The sequence below is a fragment of the Microcebus murinus genome, chromosome 18, assembly GCF_040939455.1.
Source record: "Microcebus murinus isolate Inina chromosome 18, M.murinus_Inina_mat1.0, whole genome shotgun sequence".
NCBI lineage: Eukaryota > Metazoa > Chordata > Mammalia > Primates > Cheirogaleidae > Microcebus > Microcebus murinus.
In genome coordinates this window covers 12,494,854-12,514,547 of record NC_134121.1, presented here as the reverse complement: position 1 = coordinate 12,514,547, position 19,694 = coordinate 12,494,854, and the positions used below count along the sequence as shown (strand labels likewise).

General features: G+C 46.5%; 1 protein-coding gene across 1 annotated transcript; it reads left to right on the top strand.

Moving 5' to 3' along the window:
* The first annotated feature begins 449 nt into the window (after positions 1–449).
* FXR2 (FMR1 autosomal homolog 2) lies at positions 450–18,621 on the top strand. The gene is made up of 17 exons (XM_012776112.2): positions 450–899; positions 7,078–7,130; positions 7,488–7,581; positions 8,984–9,055; positions 9,166–9,314; positions 9,582–9,675; positions 10,848–10,964; positions 14,379–14,549; positions 15,070–15,148; positions 15,504–15,613; positions 15,842–15,928; positions 16,214–16,433; positions 16,652–16,849; positions 16,934–17,134; positions 17,225–17,320; positions 17,474–17,574; positions 17,920–18,621. Exons 1-17 carry the CDS (start codon positions 819–821, stop codon positions 18,013–18,015), a joined length of 2,019 nt encoding a protein of 672 aa, XP_012631566.1. The 5' UTR covers positions 450–818; the 3' UTR covers positions 18,016–18,621.
* The last annotated feature ends 1,073 nt before the right edge of the window (positions 18,622–19,694 follow it).

Here is a 19,694-nt window from a genome sequence, read left to right as displayed (position 1 = left end):
TTGCCTTTCGACTCCTCCTCTTCTTTTCCTTTGGAGCTTGCGCACCAAGAAAGACAAAGGTGGGGATAGTGACCAAGCAGTCGTTCAGGCGCATGCCCATCTCTACCTCGTTTGAGCCTCAGGGCGGAGTGGGTGTGGTCTGACCAGGAGCGGCAGAAATCCAATCCGGCTGGGAGAGCATGGCTCCTCCCTCCCCACGATTGGTTAGCTCTCAGTGTTGTGGGGCGGGGATTGGAAGAGGTGGGGCGGTGGAGTGGTGGGGTGGTGAAGAAAGGGGCTAATCTTGTTCTGCACATGCGCAAGTAAGCGACCAGGAGGGGGCGTGAGAGAGTGAAAGGGAATGTGGAAGCCCTGATGCGCTAGCCAGCGCGAGCTGGGTCGCCAGCCTTGACGCCTGCGCTGTGGCCCTCGGGGCCCCGCGCGCGGCGGGCGGGTGCCTGGCGCGCCTGCGCAGTAGGCGGCGGCGGCGGCAGGGGGAGGTGGAGGCTGTGGAGCGGCAGCGGCAGCAGCGGGTCCCGGGACTGAGGCAGCAGCGGGGGCGGCGGCGGGCGGAAGCTGAGGTGACGAAGGCAGCGGCGGCGGCGGCCGTTTCCCTCACGGTGGCGGAGACCAAGGCGGCGGCGGCGGACGGGGAGCGGCCCGGCCCCGGCCCCCTGCTCGTTGGCTGTGGCAGGGCCGCCGTGGGGCCAGCCCGGCTCCCGCCCCCTGCGGCTCCCCCTCCGGCTCCTCCTCCGGGGAGACGCCGGGGTCCTGGCCCGGCCCGCACTCAGACTGCTGCTGCAGCCGCCGCCGGGGGAGTCGGAGGCGGTGGCGGCGCCATGGGCGGCCTGGCCTCTGGGGGGGATGTGGAGCCGGGACTGCCCGTCGAGGTGCGCGGCTCCAACGGGGCCTTCTACAAGGTGAGGCGGCGCGCCGACCGGGGACACCCGTCTTTAGCCTCCTCCCCCCGCTGGAGCATGGAAGAGTGGGGCGGGATCGAGCTTCTGGAGCTAAGTCCTGACCCTTAGAACCTTAGACTCACGCTCCCATCCGCAGCCCTCCCGGGGAGACCGCTGGGAGTTAACCCTCTTCCTCTTATTTTTGATCCCTCTATTACACCTGCTTTTACCCCTATTTCAGAGAGAATGAACTTCAGGGTATTATTATACCTGGATCGGCACTCCCTGCCTCCCAGGAGAGACCCCTTTACCCAGCTTCTAATTGACTTTTCCTGTTTCCTAGTGGAAGACATACCTTAGAACTTAACCGTATCTTCCCCACAGTCTAAGCACATGGAGAATTCTCTTTCTTCTTCTACATTGACCCCCTTGGGAAGGCAGTCTGTCCCATATTAGATCCTTTCATCTTCCTCAGAGGGGCCTCTTCCTGCTGCTCTGGAGGGGACCCCACTTTCATCTTTACATTCCTTGCTCCCAACCCAAGGAGAAACGGTCAAAATCCATTGATGACATTTGGCATCTTTGAGCTCAGGAAATCGGGGTTGTATCATTTAACTTGCCTCCCAGCCAGCCATAAGGTAGCATCTTTTCACGAGCCTCTCACCCCACCACCTCTTTATTCCAAGGCCTGCTGGTCTACCATTCTTCTAACTAGGGATGGATTCGAATTTGTTATCTTGCTTTGACCTCAGATACATTTAGATCATCTTGAGGAGTGTAAGCTTCATATTCATGAGTTCTGAAAGGGAACCTCATGAAAATTCCTTCTGTTTATCTTCCTCAGGATTTCCACTTCTAGAAGACTTTTGGCTAACTCTCCCAATTTGGGGATCTGGCAGCCTTTTTTGGAAGGAGAAGAGGAGTATCTTTCAAAGACCCTTGCTTATTTCAGCTCCCCCTTTGCCTAAGATTTGGTTCCTTAGAACTCCTTTTACTACCACCTTCTTTTTCTATTCTGAATCCATTTTCTAGGACATTTTTTCCCATTTATATTAAGCCAGAGAGAGACCTTTCTTGTCTCCTAAGAGTTTTTCTTTATGTGACTGTTGCTATTCCAAACCTCTTTTGGCCTTTATGCCTGGAATTGTGCCAGAGACTCTCCTGATTTCTGTCTTATTCTTTGATTTCTCCCTGAGGAGACAGAAAAGAGAGATCTTCTCATAACATCACTTGTGAGAAGAGCCCCATTTCTTTCAGTTCTTCTCAGGTCTTTTCCCCCATAATAGACCTCTCTACCTTCTCATGCCCTTGGAAATGACTTTCTCTGACTTCTTCCCTGTCAAGTCATTTTACTATAACTGCAAAGGGTCTTGTGTTTGTCCTTGGATGGTTTCTGCCCCTACTTCAATTGATAAGTTCACTGTAGTCATTTTTTGCTCACTCTGAATGCTTATCCATTTTCACCTTATTTCCCTCACCAGTTTTCTTTATGTCTAGTGCCTGTGGGTACTCAAATCTATCTTATCTTAATTTATTCTCTCAATTATTTACCTTTTTTATCTTACTATTTATGTATTCCTGTGTAATCCTCAGGAACCACCTTATTTCCATGGTCTAGCTGAAGGAAACTTTCAGCTGATCTCTTTTGTCATTTTCTGCATACTTTCCTAACTCTTGGGACTTTTTCTTCTAGCCTGCCTCCATAGCATTTCTGTTTTCTTTGGCAAACAGTTTCTAATTCCTTTCTGGTTCTGATAGAGCACATTTGTCTTTTATATCCTTTCTCCCAAACTTGAATTACCTTTGTTGAAATGCCCTTCCTCATAAGATGTTAGCCCTATTTTCCCCGGTATCTTGTCCTTCATCTGGATCCTTCTCAGCCCCAAATTCTGACTTCCAAGAAAAGTGATTCTTAAATTGAGTCCTAGATCAAGATAACGATGCTTACTTTTGTTGTAGGAAGCATGGGGGCCATGCTCAGTTAGGAAAGATTGGTATCCAGTTCAAATTAACTATATGAAATGACTGGGAAAGGATATATTTCCTGTTCCACATATAAGTGTCTAGCAGAAAGTCTCTCTGAATCTTTTTTTTTTTTTTTTGAGACAGAGTCTCACTCTCTTGCCTGGGCTAGAGTGCCATGGCGTCAGGCTAGCTCACAGCAACCTCAAACTCCTGGTCTGAAGCAATCCTCCCGCCTCCTGCCTCAGACTCCCAGAGTGCTAAGATTACAGGTGTGAGCCTTTTCTCCTGTGGGCTATGGCAATGATAGAATTGAGTGAATGGGGAACAGGGTACTCTGATTCAGAGAGTAGAGTTTGGAGTAAGCTGAAAGCCAGGTAATGTGGATTTTATGTTCTGGCCACTTTACCATTTTCTGCCCCATGCCTGAATTAAAAACAACAAATTGCCAAATTTAGACTAATCTTTCTTCAGCATTCAGTGCCATATAGATATTTATCCATTCTGATATTGCTACTGATTTAATATTTATGACTCAGCAAACTTTGGGGTGGGTCAAGGAATGTTTACACTGCTTCTAGAACTATAAATTTGGGAAAGTCCCTTTCTTCCTCTCTGAGAATTGGGTCCTGTTGCTGGTTTTCTTACAGGATAGAACTGCAAATGTCAGATCTGGGTTCTAAGTTATTCTGGTCTGGAACTCCTGACCTTGACCAATCCTCCAGCCTTGGCCTCCCAGAATGCTAGGATTCCAGGCGGGAGCCACCACGCCGTCCTTAGATCTAAGTTATTCTGTACCTAGCCCTCCAACCCTTCCTTTTTTGTCAGAACTTAGTGGGTTTTATTCTTTAAGTTGTACTCTCCCAAATGAAATATTTATTTCCCTTCCAGGGCATAGTTCTACTCTCCAGACCTTGCCTGCATTTCCTTATTTCCATCCCTTTCCTAATGAACATGGCATCCTCATCTTCAAGACATGGTTTTTACCCAGACTCTTCCTGCTTTTCTCCTAGAACTCTATCCTTTCTTTTGAGAGCCCAGGACTAGAAGATGGAATGATGGTGGGGACTGATTTCATATCTTCTAATTTGAGGAAACGGAAGTACCTAGGAACCTAGGGCTCTCTTCTGTCGGCCTGAGGCCAGGCTCCAGAGCCAAAGCCAGGATGTGCTATGGCCACTGAATCAAGTCATCTTCTGGATCTAGGTGGCTTTCTTTCTTTCTTTCTTTCTTTTTTTTTTTACTTATTACAAAATTTAAGTGGCTAGAGGAATCTAGGTGGCTTTCTAACCGATTCCACTCACCTGCTCTTGCCCTCACCTGTTTATTTTCCCCATGAGCATAGACTGAGCAGAATTGGAGCTTACTTTCCATCGCTGGTATCCTTAGAGGAAAAAAACTAGTATCTGAGGCGAATAGGCAGAATTAAGGAGCAGAGACAGGATTGGAATATGAAGTTGGGAAAAGAGCTTGTTTGGGGGAATAATTGAAGGAAAAATACTCTGAAGGTATAAGGGCAAGTGACATTTGATCAAACTGTTCAGTTTACATTTCTGCCTTGGAAATCATGGTCGCCTGAAAAACCAGGGTAATATTGCTACTCACCCTGAGGGCCAACCCCTGCATGGTGGAGGAGAATTAGATTAGAGCCATAGGTGTAGCCTTTGTGAATAAGTACATTTAGGAGTGTGAATCTCTTTACAAAGGATGCAGGCAAGTGATTCTCTTCCCCAACTCTCTCTTTTCCACTTCCTCTGTCACATCCCTAAAATGTTTTGAAAATAGATAATTCTGTCATGATAAACTTCTTCTAAGGCTTGAAGATAGATATTTTGGATAAAGAATTGGATAAAGTCAGATGAAGAGGCTGGTTAAAATGTTTCTAGAAATCCAGATAGACCCTTATAAAGAGGAAAAGAAAAGGGAAGGGATAAAATATTAAGTGGTTGTGGGAGGAGGATGGAGGCTACTTGAGCAGGAGCTAAGGGAAGAACCCAAAAGAGAAGAGGGATTCAGACAACTAATGGGGAGCAAAGATGCCTCAGAAAACTTGAGTGGAAAATAATAGGAGCAGGTACTGAGTCTGAATGAAGAGTGGAAAAAACATTTTGGGAGAAGAGAATGTCAGAGCAAGATAAAGCATGCATAAGAAAGAGGCCGGCCGGGCGCGGTGGCTCACGCCTTTAATCCTAGCTCTCTGGGAGGCCGAGGCGGGCGGATTGCTCAAGGTCAGGAGTTCAAAACCAGCCTGAGCAAGAGCGAGACCCTGTCTCTACTATAAATAGAAAGAAATTAATTGGCCAACTGATATGTATATAAAAAATTAGCCGGGCATGGTGGCTCATGCCTGTAGTCCCAGCTACTTGGGAGGCTGAGGCAGAAGGATCGCTCGAGCCCAGGAGTTTGAGGTTGCTGTGAGCGAGGCTGACTCCACGGCACTCACTCTAGCCTGGACAACAAAGCAAGACTCTGTCTCAAAAAAAAAAAAAAAAAGAAAGAGGCCAAGGAGGTACCAGGAGTACTGCCTTGGGCAGTAGTAAGGCTCTAAGAAAGAACTGGGGCTCCATAATAATACCCTATCCCTAAAGAAGAGAAAGATGGCTTGTATCAAAAGTGAAATTGAGGTTTAGATTTTCCGACCAGAAGGAAACAGCAATATAATAATTGTTTTTGATTGACCAATTCTGTGAGGTGGGAGCTGTGCATTCTCCAGGGCATTTCTGGTGTTTTCTGTCCTAAGCTCAGCCTTTGTCCCAAGCTGCAGAGCTCAGGAATAGTTCTTATGTGTTAGCCTTTTGAAACCTCTACTTTTTTTCTTATTGTACGGTTTGGACATGTGTATATAACTATAAAACTATCACCACAATCAAGTAATGAACATTTCTATCACTTCCAAAAGTCTTCTACTAATCACTGGTTTGCTGTCATTATACATTAATTCATTAATTTGTGCTTCCTGATTTTTGACAAGAGTGAAAAGTAGTTCAGAGAAAGGATAGTCTTTTACAACTGGTGCTAAAACAACTGGATGCCCATAGGGTAAAAAATGAATTTGGATCAATATGCTATATATAAAATTTAACTCAAAATGGATCGTAGACCTAAATGTAAAACAAAAAAAAAACCTATAAAACTTATAGAAGAAGACATAGGAGGAAACCTTAGTAGCCTTGGATTAGGCAAAGATTTCTTAGATATGAAACCAAAAGCACAGTCTATAAAAGAACAAATTCATAAGTTGGACTGTATCAAAATTAGATATCTCCAATTGTGAGTGTGTGAAAAATAGGGAGAGAAGGTAGAAAACTTGAGACCATAGGGTTAAGTGCATAGCTTTGGCCTCCTTAGTGAGGACATAGAAAACAGGGTTTGGATTGGCTATTCAGTCATCCCTGTTCCTCTCTTATCATGATCACCAGATTGGGATCTTCTATAAGTTTTATTATCCTTTTCAAATTCTCAGCAGTGTCATTTTTCTAGCATTCAATAATACCACAGCTTTCAATATATACCATTCAATAATACCACTGACTTTTCCTTCTCTAAATTGTGTTCATCATTTTGAACCTCTTCAATATTCTGATTATTCTCTTAGGACCCAGGCATCAGGACACTAAGTGTGCTCCGCCGGTCTCTTGCTGTATTGGGGAGTTAGACCCTTCTCTCTTTTGACAGATCCTGATGTCCTCTAGGTGTTCCAGGACAGCCTTACACTGTCTCATGGGATATTCTTAGTCTTGCTGAATGTCATTGGTATTTTAATTGAACTCTGGCAGGCTATTCAGCACAACAGGAGGCAGACAGATAGGGAGGCCCCTGTGAGAGTCTGGGTAGACCACCAATTTCCAGCCTATTCTGATATAGGTAGTACTTCCCCTTCTGCTTAATTTCTGTCCCATCTTATTTCTGGATTTTGCCACATACGTATTTTTCCACACCAATATCATTTCCTTTCTCTCTACCTCATATTTTTCTTTCTCCACTACAGCCTTTCTAGCCCTGTCTTCAGACTACTTGTGTTTCCATCTAAGGCTTTCCAAAAAAAGATTAAAAAAAAAAAAAATTGTTGCTCTGCGTCTTGCCTAAAGAAGGGGGAAAGAAGATTAAATTTAAAAAAAGTGTTTCCACTGTCTCTGCTCCCTTGATGGCTAAGCTGGTGGTAAAACATCATTTTATAAATATATACATACATATATAAATATATATATATATTTTTTTTTTCTAAAATTTGTTCTAGGGCTTTGTGAAGGATGTCCATGAAGATTCTGTCACCATCTTCTTTGAAAACAAGTAAGACCTTGGGAATAGAGAATCCAGCATACTAGGTCCTAGAAGGAGAGTGAAGAGGGGGCAGCTGAGTCCTATGAGGCATGTAATAGATGGGGGAGAGCCAAGGGTTTGGGTGGGCAACTTATATGGATCCCAGGAGAGGAAAGGGCTAAGAATTTGGTGCAGAGGTGGGGGCATTTGATCCACTACTTAGATTCTAGCAAGAAATGGAAGACACCACTATGGAGCAGGACCTGGGGTTTAGTCTCTAATTACCAGGGAAAGTGGAAATCACCCAGCTGGGGCAGTAACTCCTTCTTAAATAAATGGACAATCACATCAGTCAGAATAGCTTTTATATCATTGTTTCTCTTGCAGCTGGCAAAGTGAGAGACAGATTCCTTTTGGGGATGTCCGGCTTCCACCTCCAGCTGATTATAATAAGGAGATCACAGAAGGGGATGAGGTGGAGGTAAGGGCCATGGAGTCCACCCTTTGTAAATGTCACTTTTCCCAGGATCCTAGGCTCTTCTCTGGTTGGTTGAAGTTCCTTCTTTCTCATCTAAGCCATTACATCCAGCCATATAGCCTATGGAAAAGTAAAATGCAGCAGTTTCCTTAACATCACTGTTAAGATCAGCCAAACTCTCAGGGAGCTCCCCAGTTTTGGGGGATTTATGTTTCTTTCATTTGTGGTAACAGCTTCTAAAATCCAATGCCCTCTGATTTTTTTTTTTTTTTTTTTTTTTTGAGACAGGGTCTCACTTTGTTGCCCAGGCTAGAGTGAGTGCCATGGTGTCAGCCTAGCTCACAGCAACCTCAAACTCCTGGGCTCAAGGGATCCTACTGCCTCAGCCTCCGGAGTAGCTGGGACTACAGGCATGCGCCACCGTGCCCGGCTGATTTTTTGTATATATATTTTTAGTTGGTCAATTAATTTCTTTCTATTTTTAGTAGAGACAGGGTCTTGCTCAGGCTGGTTTCGAACTCCTGACCTTGAGCAATCCGCCCGCCTCGGCCTCCCAGAGTGCTAGGATTACAGGCGTGAGCCACCATGCCCGGCCATGCCCTCTGATTTTTTAAGAACTATTTATTTTTTAAATATTTTAAATAATTTATTTTTTTTTAATATTTATTTTTTAAAAATAATTTTTTTATATTACCGTGTTTCTCTGAAAATAAGACAGGGGCCTATATTTATTTTTCCTCAAGAAGACACCCTAGGGCTTATTTTCAGGGGATGTGTTATTTTTTTTTAAGTACGGTACAACAGTCTACGTTTATTCAAATATAGTTAAGTCATCGTCTTCTGGAACATCATCATAACTTTCCGAACCCCGAATTCCATCCTGAATTTCTTGCGACTCTATTTCCTTTAGAACCATTGGCCCTCAATCTCTCATGTCGAGCAGTAGAGCTCTCATGGGGCAGATGAGAAGGGCTGCTCATCGTCTTTACTACTCCAAGACAAAATGCATGGGTTGTGCAGATACACTGTGTAGCCACATCCATCACTAGGTCTTATTTTTGGGGTAGGACTTATATTGTGCAAATGCTTAGAAATCTTGCTAGGGCTTATTATATGGTTAGGTCTTATTTTTGGGGAAACACGGTAGAGATTGGGGTCTCACTTGTTGCCCGGGTGGTTTTGAACTCCTGACCTCGAGCAATCTGCCCACCTCAGTCTCCCAGAGTGCTAGGATTACAGGCGTAAGCCACCACACGCGGCTCCAGCAATGGTTTTTGACTAGTATCTTTTCCCTCTGGTTTTCTGTATTCTTGGTTTAGAATGCATCCCAAATATCTTAATGCTTATTCCATTCTTAATGTTTCTGGACGGTTCTCAGTATCTCTTATTTTCAACTTTTCTTTAGGTTTATTCTCGAGCCAATGAACAAGAACCTTGTGGCTGGTGGCTTGCCCGGGTGCGGATGATGAAAGGGGATGTGAGTGATTGTGAAGGCCTTTGGAAACTACTTAAGCAAATATTTCATTCATAGAAAGGTAGGAGATAGGTGCTCAGGTCATCCACAACTTCTTTTTTTCCCTCTGCCAGTTCTATGTCATTGAATATGCTGCATGTGATGCCACCTACAATGAGATTGTTACCCTGGAGCGACTTCGGCCAGTTAATCCCAATCCCCTTGCAACCAAAGGTAGCTTCTTCAAGGTTACCATGGCTGTACCCGAGGATCTGAGAGAGGCGTGAGTGTTAGGGATGGCGGGAGCATGAGGGAGGGGGTCCCTCTTTACAGCCCTAATCTCTGGCCTTATTTCTTCCAGGCCCACTCCCACTTTATAGTCTTCTCTGGTTGTTCCCCTGGCCCTTTAGTACCTTTCTTGCCAATTAGACTCTCAGCTTTTCTGTTTTCCCATTCCTGGTCTTTAACTCTTATTTTCTTGGGCCCACCTTTTCTCCCTTGAACTCTTCACTGCTCTCTGTTCTCTGAGTACTTTACTCTTTCTCTGCAGCTGCTCTAATGAAAATGTCCATAAAGAGTTCAAGAAAGCGCTGGGAGCCAACTGCATCTTTCTCAACATTACCAACAGTGAGCTCTTCATTTTGGTGAGTTTATTCTGCCTGAATTTCACACAAGTCCCTTCAAAAATTTTTTTCTTTTCCCCTTTTAATGCCTTCACAGAAAGTGGGCAGCTAAAATGTGCCTATCTTTTTTATTTTTGAGACAGTCTCACTTTGTTGCCCAGGCTAGAGTGAGTGCTGTGTCATCAGCCTAGCCCACAGCAACCTCAAACTCCTGGGCTCAAGCAATCCTTCTGCCTCAGCCTCCCAAGTAGCTGGGACTACAGGCATGAGCCAGCATGCCTGGCTAATTTTTTTTCTATATATATTAGTTGGCCAATTAATTTCTTTCTATTTATAGTAGAGACGGAGTCTCGCTCTTGCTCAGGCTGGTTCGAACTCCTGATCTCGAGCAATCCGCCTGCCTCAGCCTCCCAGAGTGCTAGGATTACAGGCGTGAACCACCTCGCCCGGCCAAAATGTGCTTATATTTATTTATCTGAGAGGACTTTATTGCGCCTGATGCCCATGGGCCCAGGTAACCCTACTTTTCCTTAGTCTTCCTCATGTATGACATTTTTTTTTTTTTTTACTTGATAATCATATTGCAGTCATCTTTGGGGACCCACCCTGGATATTTGGACTTTCAAAAAATAGACTATATAACTCTCACGTTATGCTTGCTCCTTGCAGCCCCTTTCTGTAGGCACTCAGAGTCAGCCCTTGTGAGACTGACAATGATTCTCCTGTTTCCTAGCTTCATTTCTTTTCCAGGGACTCAGGTATCCTGATTCCTAGTCCCTGGCTCTTCCCCAATGTGTGAATTATTCAAAGTCAGTTTTTTTTTTGCTTTTGAGACAGAGTCTCATTCTGTTGCCGAGGCTAGAGTGAGTACCGTGGCATCAGCCTAGCTCACAGCAACCTCAGTTTCCTTGGCTCAAGGGATCCTACTGCCTCAGCCTCCCGAGTGCCCGGGACTACAGGCATGTGCCACCATGCCTGGCTAATTTTTTGTATATATATATTTTTTAGTTGGTCAATTAATTTCTTTCTATTTTTAGTAGACATGGGATCTCGCTCTTGCTCAGGCTGGTTTCGAACTCCTGGCCTCTAGCAATCCGCCCACTTCAGCCTCCCAGAGGCTAGGATTATAGGCGTGAGCTACCACGCCCAGCCCAAAGTCAGTTTTAATGACTTTCCCATTGGTTTCTTTCTAGTCAACCACAGAAGCCCCTGTGAAGCGGGCATCTCTGCTGGGTGATATGCATTTCCGAAGCCTGCGCACCAAACTGCTACTCATGTCTCGCAATGAAGAAGCTACCAAGCATCTAGAGGTAAGTTTTGGCTCCACTTTCTCCTGCTGAAAGGTATTGTCCTCCTCCCTTCCTGTCCCATCCTCTACCCACGATCTTGTGTTTATATAACAAAAAGACTCTAGCACTCTGGGAGTCCGAGGAGGGCGGATTGCTTGAGCTCAGGAGTTCGAAACCAGCCTGAGCAACAGTGAGACCCCCTCTCTACAATAAATAGAAATAAATTAATTGGCCAACTAATATATATATATATATATATATATATATATATATATATATATAGAAAAAATAAGCCAGGCATGGTGGCACATGCCTGTAGTCCCAGCTACTTGGGAGGCTGAGACTGTAGGATTGCTTGAGCCCAGGAGTTTGAGGTTGCTGTGAGCTAGACTGACTCCACAGTACTCACTCTAGCCTGGGCAACAAAGCGAGACTCTATCTCAACAAAACAAAATAAAACAAAACAAAAAGACTAACTCCGGGTGTGGTGGCTCAAGCCTGTAATCCTAGCACTCTGGGAGGCTGAGGCAGGTGGATCACTCAAGGTCAGGAGTTTGAAACCAGCCTGAGCAAGAGTGAGATCCCATGTCTACTAAAAATAGAAAGAAATTACTTGGCCAACTAAAAATATATAGACAAAAATTAGCCAGGCATGGTGGTGCATGCCTGTAGTCCCAGCTACTCGGGAGGCTGAGGCAGAAGGATCTCTTGAGCCCAGGAGTTTGAGGTTGCTGTGAGCTAGACTGACACCACAGCACTCTAGCCCGGGCAACAGAGTGACACTCTATCTTAAAAAATATAAAGAAAAAGAAAGGTTTTTTTCTGGGCATTAAACCTGGGTCAGCTATTTTATCCCAGACTACTCCAGATGACAGAGCTCCATTATGTTATAGTGCAGTTATTTTCAATTTTTTTTTTTTTTAGCTATGGGACCCTTTGATCACGTGAAATTTTACTTGGAAGCACATTGCATAAAACACTGAGAGCAGCTCTGTCTAAAAGTGGAAAGGGGGCATGGCTTGGCTCTTAAGTCCACTGATACCCCCAAATTACCTCTGGAAACCAAACTGCTTGGCGGTATATACTTGAGAACTATTTGTATACTGGGAGTACTGCTGGACTTGCGGTCCTAAGTCTTGTTTTGTCAAATAATTGTTCTTTGGCAAATCATTTGATTTCACTGAACTTTATCTTCCTCATCTGTGACAATGAGATGGTAGATTAGACTATTTCTACAGGGTTTTTTGAATTTTCACATCCTATAATTGTCAGGTTCCCCTTTCCTGGAAATTATGCCCTTCTAAATGAGTAGGGGTGTGTGTGTGTGTGTGTGTGTATGTATGTATGTATGAAAATCCATTTCCATTTATCAAGTGAACTGATCCTTTTGGGAGGCTTTTCTCCGAGCCTGAGCAAATTCTGGGGCATGGTAATCTTTTGACTTTTCCTGGGATGTTGCTCAGGACACTAGTGGGTAAAAATTTACCATTACCCCCAGATAATACAAATTATATGTGTTCCAGTTCCCAAAGAGCAGGTTTTATGGTGACAAAATGTGGAATATTTAACTCTCCCAGGACTTGACTGTATTAATCTATGTCGTAAAATGTACCAGATAAGCTAAGTTAGCCATAGATGCAGAGTCTTAAGAATAGGCATGTGTCCTTATTTTTAAGAAATCTTGAGCCAGCGTGGTGGCTCACACCTGTAATCCTAGCATTCTGGGAGGCCGAGGTGGGCGGATTGCTCAAGGTCAGGAGTTCAAAACCAGCTTGAGCAAGAGTGAGACCCCATCTCTACTATAAATAGAAAGAAATTAATTGGCCAACTAATATATATATAGAAAAAAATTAGCCGTGCATGGTGGTGCATGCCTGTAGTCCCAGCTACTCAGGAGGCTGAGGCAGTAAGATTGTTTGAGCCCAGGAGATTGAGGTTGCTGTGAGCTAGACTGATGCCACGGCACTCACTCTAGCCTGGACAACAAAGTGAGACTCTGTCTCAAAAAAAAAAAAAAAATCTTGCCTTTGTTTGTTCTTTCATTTTCTAAAAATTATTTTAAAATACTGACAGTATGGGCCGGGCGCTGTGGCTCACGCCTGTAATCCTAGCTCTTGGGAGGCCGAGGCGGGCGGATTGCTCAAGGTCAGGAGTTCAAAACCAGCCTGAGCAAGAGCGAGACCCCGTCTCTAAAAAAAAAAAAAAAAAAAAAAAAAAAAAAAATACTGACAGTATTAGTGATAAAAAAATAATACAATAAACACCCTTGAAATTATCAGGCAATTTAAGAAATAAAACCCTTGGCAGGCCGGGCGCGGTGGCTCACGCCTGTAATCCTAGCACTCTGGGAGGCCGAGGCGGGCGGATTGCTCGAGGTCAGGAGTTCGAAACCAGCCTGAGCAAGAGCGAGACCCCGTCTCTACTATAAAAATAGAAAGAAATTAATTGGCCAACTAATATATATATATATAAATTAGCCGGGCATGGTGGCACATGCCTGTAGTCCTAGCTACTCGGGAGGCTGAGGCAGGAGGATTACTTGAGCCCAGGAGTTTGAGGTTGCTGTGAGCTAGGCTGACGCCACGGCACTCACTATAGCCTAGGCAACAAGCGAGACTCTGTCTCAAAAAAAAAAAAAAAAACCCTTGGCAGACTTCTCTAGGAGACAGTTGTAAGTCACTGTAGATCATACTCCCCTCCCTTCCTAATGGAGTGGTTTTGAACACTCAGCATCTTTTTCCAACTTTCTCTTCTTGCCTGGTGTAAATCCTTCCTATAATTCAGCACTATCCACCTTGGATAGAAAGTAGTAGATTGTGATCTGGGAATGTCCCATTTTAAATATTTTTTCTATTTGGTGCTTCTTTGTGGGACTCACTCTTCCAGAACCTTTCCTGTCTTCCTGCCCCTGAACCCAGGGATCCCTCTAAGAATTAGTTAATAAATGAAGTGGATGGCCAGGTGTGGTGGCTTATGCCTGTAATCCTAGCATTCTGGGAGGCTGAGGTGGGAGGCTTTCTCAAGGTCAAGAGTTCAAGACTAGCCTGAGCAAGAGTGTGAGACCCCGTCTCTACTAAAACTAGAAAGAAATTACTTGGCCAACTAAATATATATAGAATTGGGCATGGTGGCACATGCCTGTAGTCCCAGCTACTCAGGAGGCTGAGGCAGGAGGATCGCTTGAGCCCAGGAATTTGAGGTTGCTGTGAGCTACGTTGATGCCATGGCACTCTAGCCTGGGTAACAGTGAGATTCTGTCTCAAAAAAAAAAAGTTCCTGAACTTTCCACATAGGTCCTAGTGGTCAGCTGACTCCAGGGTGATTCTGGATTTCTTTCACCCATTTGTCCTTATTCAAGTTACCCAAAGGGTCAGGTACTTGGGACTTGTTCTGAGATTCTACCACCATGATTACTACAGTGCCTTTTCCTTTCAGACAAGCAAGCAGTTGGCAGCAGCATTCCAGGAGGAGTTCACAGTGCGAGAGGACCTTATGGGACTGGCAATTGGGACTCACGGTGCCAACATCCAGCAGGCCCGAAAAGTACCTGGGGTGACCGCCATTGAGTTAGGCGAAGAGACCTGCACTTTCCGTATCTATGGGGAGGTCAGCAAAAGATCCCTGTCTTCTGGATCCTTTAGGGCAATGATCTGCAACCTTTTTGGCACCAGGGACAGGTTTCATGGAAGATAATTTTTCCACAGAGGGTGCAGGGGGGAGGTGGAGCTCAGGTGGTGATGTGAGTGATGGGGAGCAGTTGTAAATACAGATGAAGCTTCAAAGTTTCACTCACAGAAGATAATTTTTCCACTGGGTGGGCCAGGGGCAGGCAAAGCTAGGTGGTGATGTGCAGCCTGGGTGTTGGGCATCGCAGCTTTAGGGGATAGAAAGAAGAGAGGCTGAAGTAGCAAGCAAACCTGAGTTTTACTTACCACCCTCCCTGACTTTGGTGGCAACACATTTCCCCCAAAGACAAGAGAGTGGCTGGCAGGTAGACCATTGTTTGAGATCCAGGTCCTCTATGTTTTCAATTTTTTATTTTTAATTATTATGAGTACATAATAGTTGTATATCTTTGTGGGATAAGGTCCTTTATTTTAATAATAACTCTTCACTCTTCCCTTAGACACCCGAGGCATGCCGACAGGCCCGAAGCTACCTTGAGTTTTCTGAGGACTCAGTGCAAGTGCCCAGGAACCTGGTTGGTGAGTTGAGGGGTGTGCATGTATAAAAGAGAAGCATATAGTTGTGGGCCAGGTACAAGATTATCTAAAGTGATTCTGGGCTTCTGTAGCCAGGTGGCACCTCTTTGTGGACTCCCAGTTTCACAAGGACAAATCAAATCTCAGTAGTAGGAGTGGTGAAATAGAAGAATACATTTCTAGGGATTATAATTTGTCCTCATCAGAAATCTGGAAGCAGAAGAATGAGTTAAATGGACTCCATATAGAGAAGGGGGTTGAGGCTGGAAGACCTTTTAACTTACCTGTTTTTACTCTTCTTTATTACCTTTTTTATAAATTTTTTTTTAAAGGCCTAATTCCTCCTTTATCCATTCAGGCAAAGTGATCGGAAAGAACGGGAAAGTGATCCAGGAGATTGTGGATAAATCTGGTGTGGTGAGGGTTCGAGTGGAAGGTGACAATGACAAGAAGAACCCCAGGGAGGAGGTATGGGTGTGGGGCAACTAGACCTAGAGACTGGTTTCCAGAAGTAGATGGGATTGTTATCTCAGGGTTGAGACTTTAAGAGGGTGAGGACAGAAACTTTTGTTTCCCCTTAGTAGATTTAGAGCCCAGGTTGACCCCATAGGGTGGGCTCTCCTAGGAGACCAGGTGGGGTTAGTATTTCCATTTCACTTTCCTTTCTGATCCGTCTTTCCTCCCTCTACTCTCCAGGGAATGGTTCCCTTCATATTTGTTGGTACCCGAGAGAATATCAGCAATGCCCAGGCTCTGCTGGAATACCACCTCTCCTACCTGCAGGTACCCAAGTTGGAAGAGGAAAGAGCTGGGTGTTGAAAGGAGACCAAGACTGCTGGGGGATAAACTGAGGAACTATGGTGCCTAGTTTGTCTCTCTGTGTAGAACAGGAAACATTGAAACATTGGTGGTAATCTGGGGCTGTAGGGTTGGATGCCAGAATTTTGTTTAGCCAATGTCTTCCCTCTCCATGCATTCCTGAGCGCTTAGGATGTGCAGGGAAAGAAAGGCACTATCCATTGATTTTATTCCTCTTTCCATATCTTTTTCCATTTTCTACCCAATCAGGAGGTGGAGCAGCTTCGCTTAGAGAGGCTGCAAATTGATGAACAGCTTCGGCAGATCGGGCTGGGCTTTCGCCCTCCTGGCGGTGGGCGGGGCAGCGGTGGCAGTGACAAAGCTGGATATACCACTGATGAGAGCTCCTCCTCCCTTCATGCCACTCGAACCTATGGGGGCAGCTACGGGGGCCGGGGCCGGGGTCGGAGGACAGGCGGTCCTGCCTATGGTGAGCCAGCTATGGGAGCGGGAGGCAAGGAGTGGCGGGGCTTGTAGGGAGAGGCAGAGGTCTGGATGGGAACTTGAGGGAAAGCTGTGATGGAGATGATAAAGAGGTGATTGACTGAGGGACTTATGAGTGAGAGGGAGAATTCTTCTGATTTGGGAACTGTGATAGATCCTGGGATAGGAAGAGTGTCCCTAAATAGATCCCATTGTGTTCTTCAGGCCCCAGCTCAGACCCATCCACAGCTTCTGAGACAGAGTCAGAGAAGAGAGAGGAGCCCCACAGAGCTGGGCCCGGCGACAGGGATCCTCCAACTCGAGGGGAAGAAAACCGGAGGCGGCCGATTGGGGGCCGGGGTAGGGGACCCCCACCTGCTCCTCGGCCCACTTCAAGATATAATTCTTCATCTATTAGCTCAGGTACCACCAGATGGCTGTGTTCATAAATGTGGGCTAAAAGGAAAGATGATGGATATCTGACTCCCAACTTCTTCCTCTGACTAGTGCTGAAGGATCCAGACAGTAATCCCTACAGCCTATTGGACACATCTGAACCAGAGCCCCCAGTTGATTCAGAGCCTGGGGAACCCCCCCCAGCAAGTGCTAGGCGCCGCCGCTCCCGCCGCCGCCGCACTGACGAAGATAGGACTGTCATGGATGGAGGCCTGGAATCAGATGGGCCCAACATGACAGAAAATGGCTTAGGTGAGGGCTGTGCCTGGGGTCTGAAAAATTAAAGATGGGTAAGAATTGAGGGATGGGAGACTGGATGGGTGACTTGTTTTTCCCTAACAGAAGATGAATCTAGACCCCAGCGTCGTAATCGCAGCCGCCGCCGCCGTAACCGTGGTAACCGTACTGATGGTTCTGTCAGTGGAGACCGCCAGCCAGGTCAGCTAACACTGGACACCGGAATTCCTCCTCAGAGCTTAGAGAATGGGATGCCTCCTACCCTATGAAAACCAGGGTTGGGGTTCAGTGGGTGTGTAGGGCTTGATACTGGAGTTCCTTCTGAAACTCGATCCTCTGCCCTGCCTTTCCCAGTGACTGTGGCTGACTATATCTCACGAGCAGAGTCTCAGAGCCGCCAGCGGCCACCCCTGGAACACACTAAACCCTCAGAAGACTCTCTTTCAGGACAAAAGGTAGGCAGGCAAGGTGTGGTTTACCCCATCCCTTTTTTGTTATTGTTTTGGGGCAGAGGGCACAAAAAAATTCCTAAAGAAATCCCTCACTGCATTGCAGAGGTGGCTGTGTCTTATGGCGTAGACTGCATTTAGAACAGTGCACACTTTGCATAGACTAGAGAGGCAAGTTTGGCTCACATTTTCTGGATCCCAGGGAGAGTGACTGGAGCATGAGATCAGGGAACCAACCCCTGGATCACCAGATGCCAGGAGGGTTTCAATGGCAGGGAGTATCATCCACCTGAAATTCTACTGACCGTCTGCTTTCTTTTGTCTTGGTTTTCTTTCCCACTTCTCCCTCAGGGTGACTCTGTCAGCAAGCTTCCTAAGGGCCCCTCGGAGAATGGGGAGCTCTCAGCCCCCCTGGAGTTGGGTAGTTTGGTGAATGGGGTTTCATAAAACCTCCAGCCTGCATCCCTCCCTTCTCCATCTCGCTTGCTGCCCAACACCATGGCCCTCACAGGCCCAACTGACCTGCGCTGGAGCTGCTCTTATCTAGGGGGGAGGGGGGTGGCACAGCAGCTTGGGTCCCCCCCCAACCTCCAGGAGCTATTGGAGGGGTGTATAACAGGGTCATACCTGCCTCCCTCTTGTCCACTCTACCCCCAGGGTAAGGGGAGCCTCTCTCCTTCCCCATCAGACTGGATGTGCCTTTATCCTCTAATGCCCCAATCTCTCTCTGAACACCCCCAATTCTCCACCTGTTGGTGGGGGGTGCTCTTTGACCCACCCAGATTTGACAGTTCAGGGGGGCTCCCCTGCTATCCCTCCTCCCATCCTGTACCCCCCATTTCTGGGGCCTCATCACTGTGGAAGACGGGGATAGTAAGGGTATAAGTGGGTGGGAGGCATGGGGAAGGTTTTGGATTAGAACCAGGGGTATGTATGAAGGGGGGTGACAAGGTCCCCCGGGGGAGGGGAGACCAACCTTGTCTGGTGGATGAGAAGGCGTATTTATTTTTCACTGTACAGTATTTAAAAAGAGAATAAAAAAATCCAAATGGCTCTCTGCTTCCTGTGCCTTCCTTGCCTCCAGTTTGGTCATTTGTTTCTCCAGGATTGACCTGCCCTGGCCCCTGGCTCTTGTTTTCTTTTCCCCCATACCTGGCTTCTCTAGTGTTCCAAAGGTGGTCTGTCTGCTGGGAATTCCTGACATTCCTAAATTCCCCATGCCCTGGGACCCTCCTGGTCCAGAGGAGGGTGGCATGTGCCTTGTTGCTTCTCCCCTCCCCCAGGTTTGCTGGTAGAGGGAGTTGGGCCACTCCTATACCCTGAGTCACAGCATGGGCTAGGCAGGGCTGCTCAGAGCTGGAGCTGTTCCTGCTAAAAGCTGAGAGCCAAGGCAGGCTGCTTAATCCGATTACTTGAGGCCTGGGGCTTGGGCTGGGCCATGGGCAGAGGAGGGAGCAGGGTTCCCTCTTGCCAGCCTCTGGAACCCCGGTGTCCAGCCCTCGTTCCTTGTTGGTGTTCTGATCTGGCTTTATGCTTTTTCTCCAGCACCCACATCACAGACTTCTCAGCTCTTGGGAGTTGTCCCGGGTTTCCTGGCTCCCCACTCCTGATTTGTAGGTTGGAAAATAAAACTTGCCATAATTCAATGGCTGTGGAGAAATCTAGGTTTTGGCCAGAGCAGGAGTTAGGAGGGCTTAAGTTTTCTCACCTGGGGAAAGGGATTGAATCACGGTCCAAGCACCTGCTGGAATGACTCAGGAAACAAAAATGGCCTACCTCCCTCAGCCTGACTTTCTTGCCCCAAGGGCAGGTCGGGGTTTGTGGAGCTATATAGTCACTGTGAAAGGAGTTGGGGTAGGGGGTGGGATGATCCCAAGTTCCTCCTAGCTCAACAGGTGACCCTGCGGGCATTTGATCCCTGGGTGGAAAGGAATTGGCTTTAAATTGCCAATGCTTAAGAAAGGAGAGGAGACAATACAACCTGGGCTGGAAGGCCTGACTTCTTGGTCTTGGGTGGGGAGGGGGTGTGGTACCCTGAGGGGGAGTGTTGGGGGCTGAGACACAGGACACCTGGGTTTGTGGGGGGGGGAGGATGTTGGCTCGCCCTTAAGAAGGCACAGTCTTGA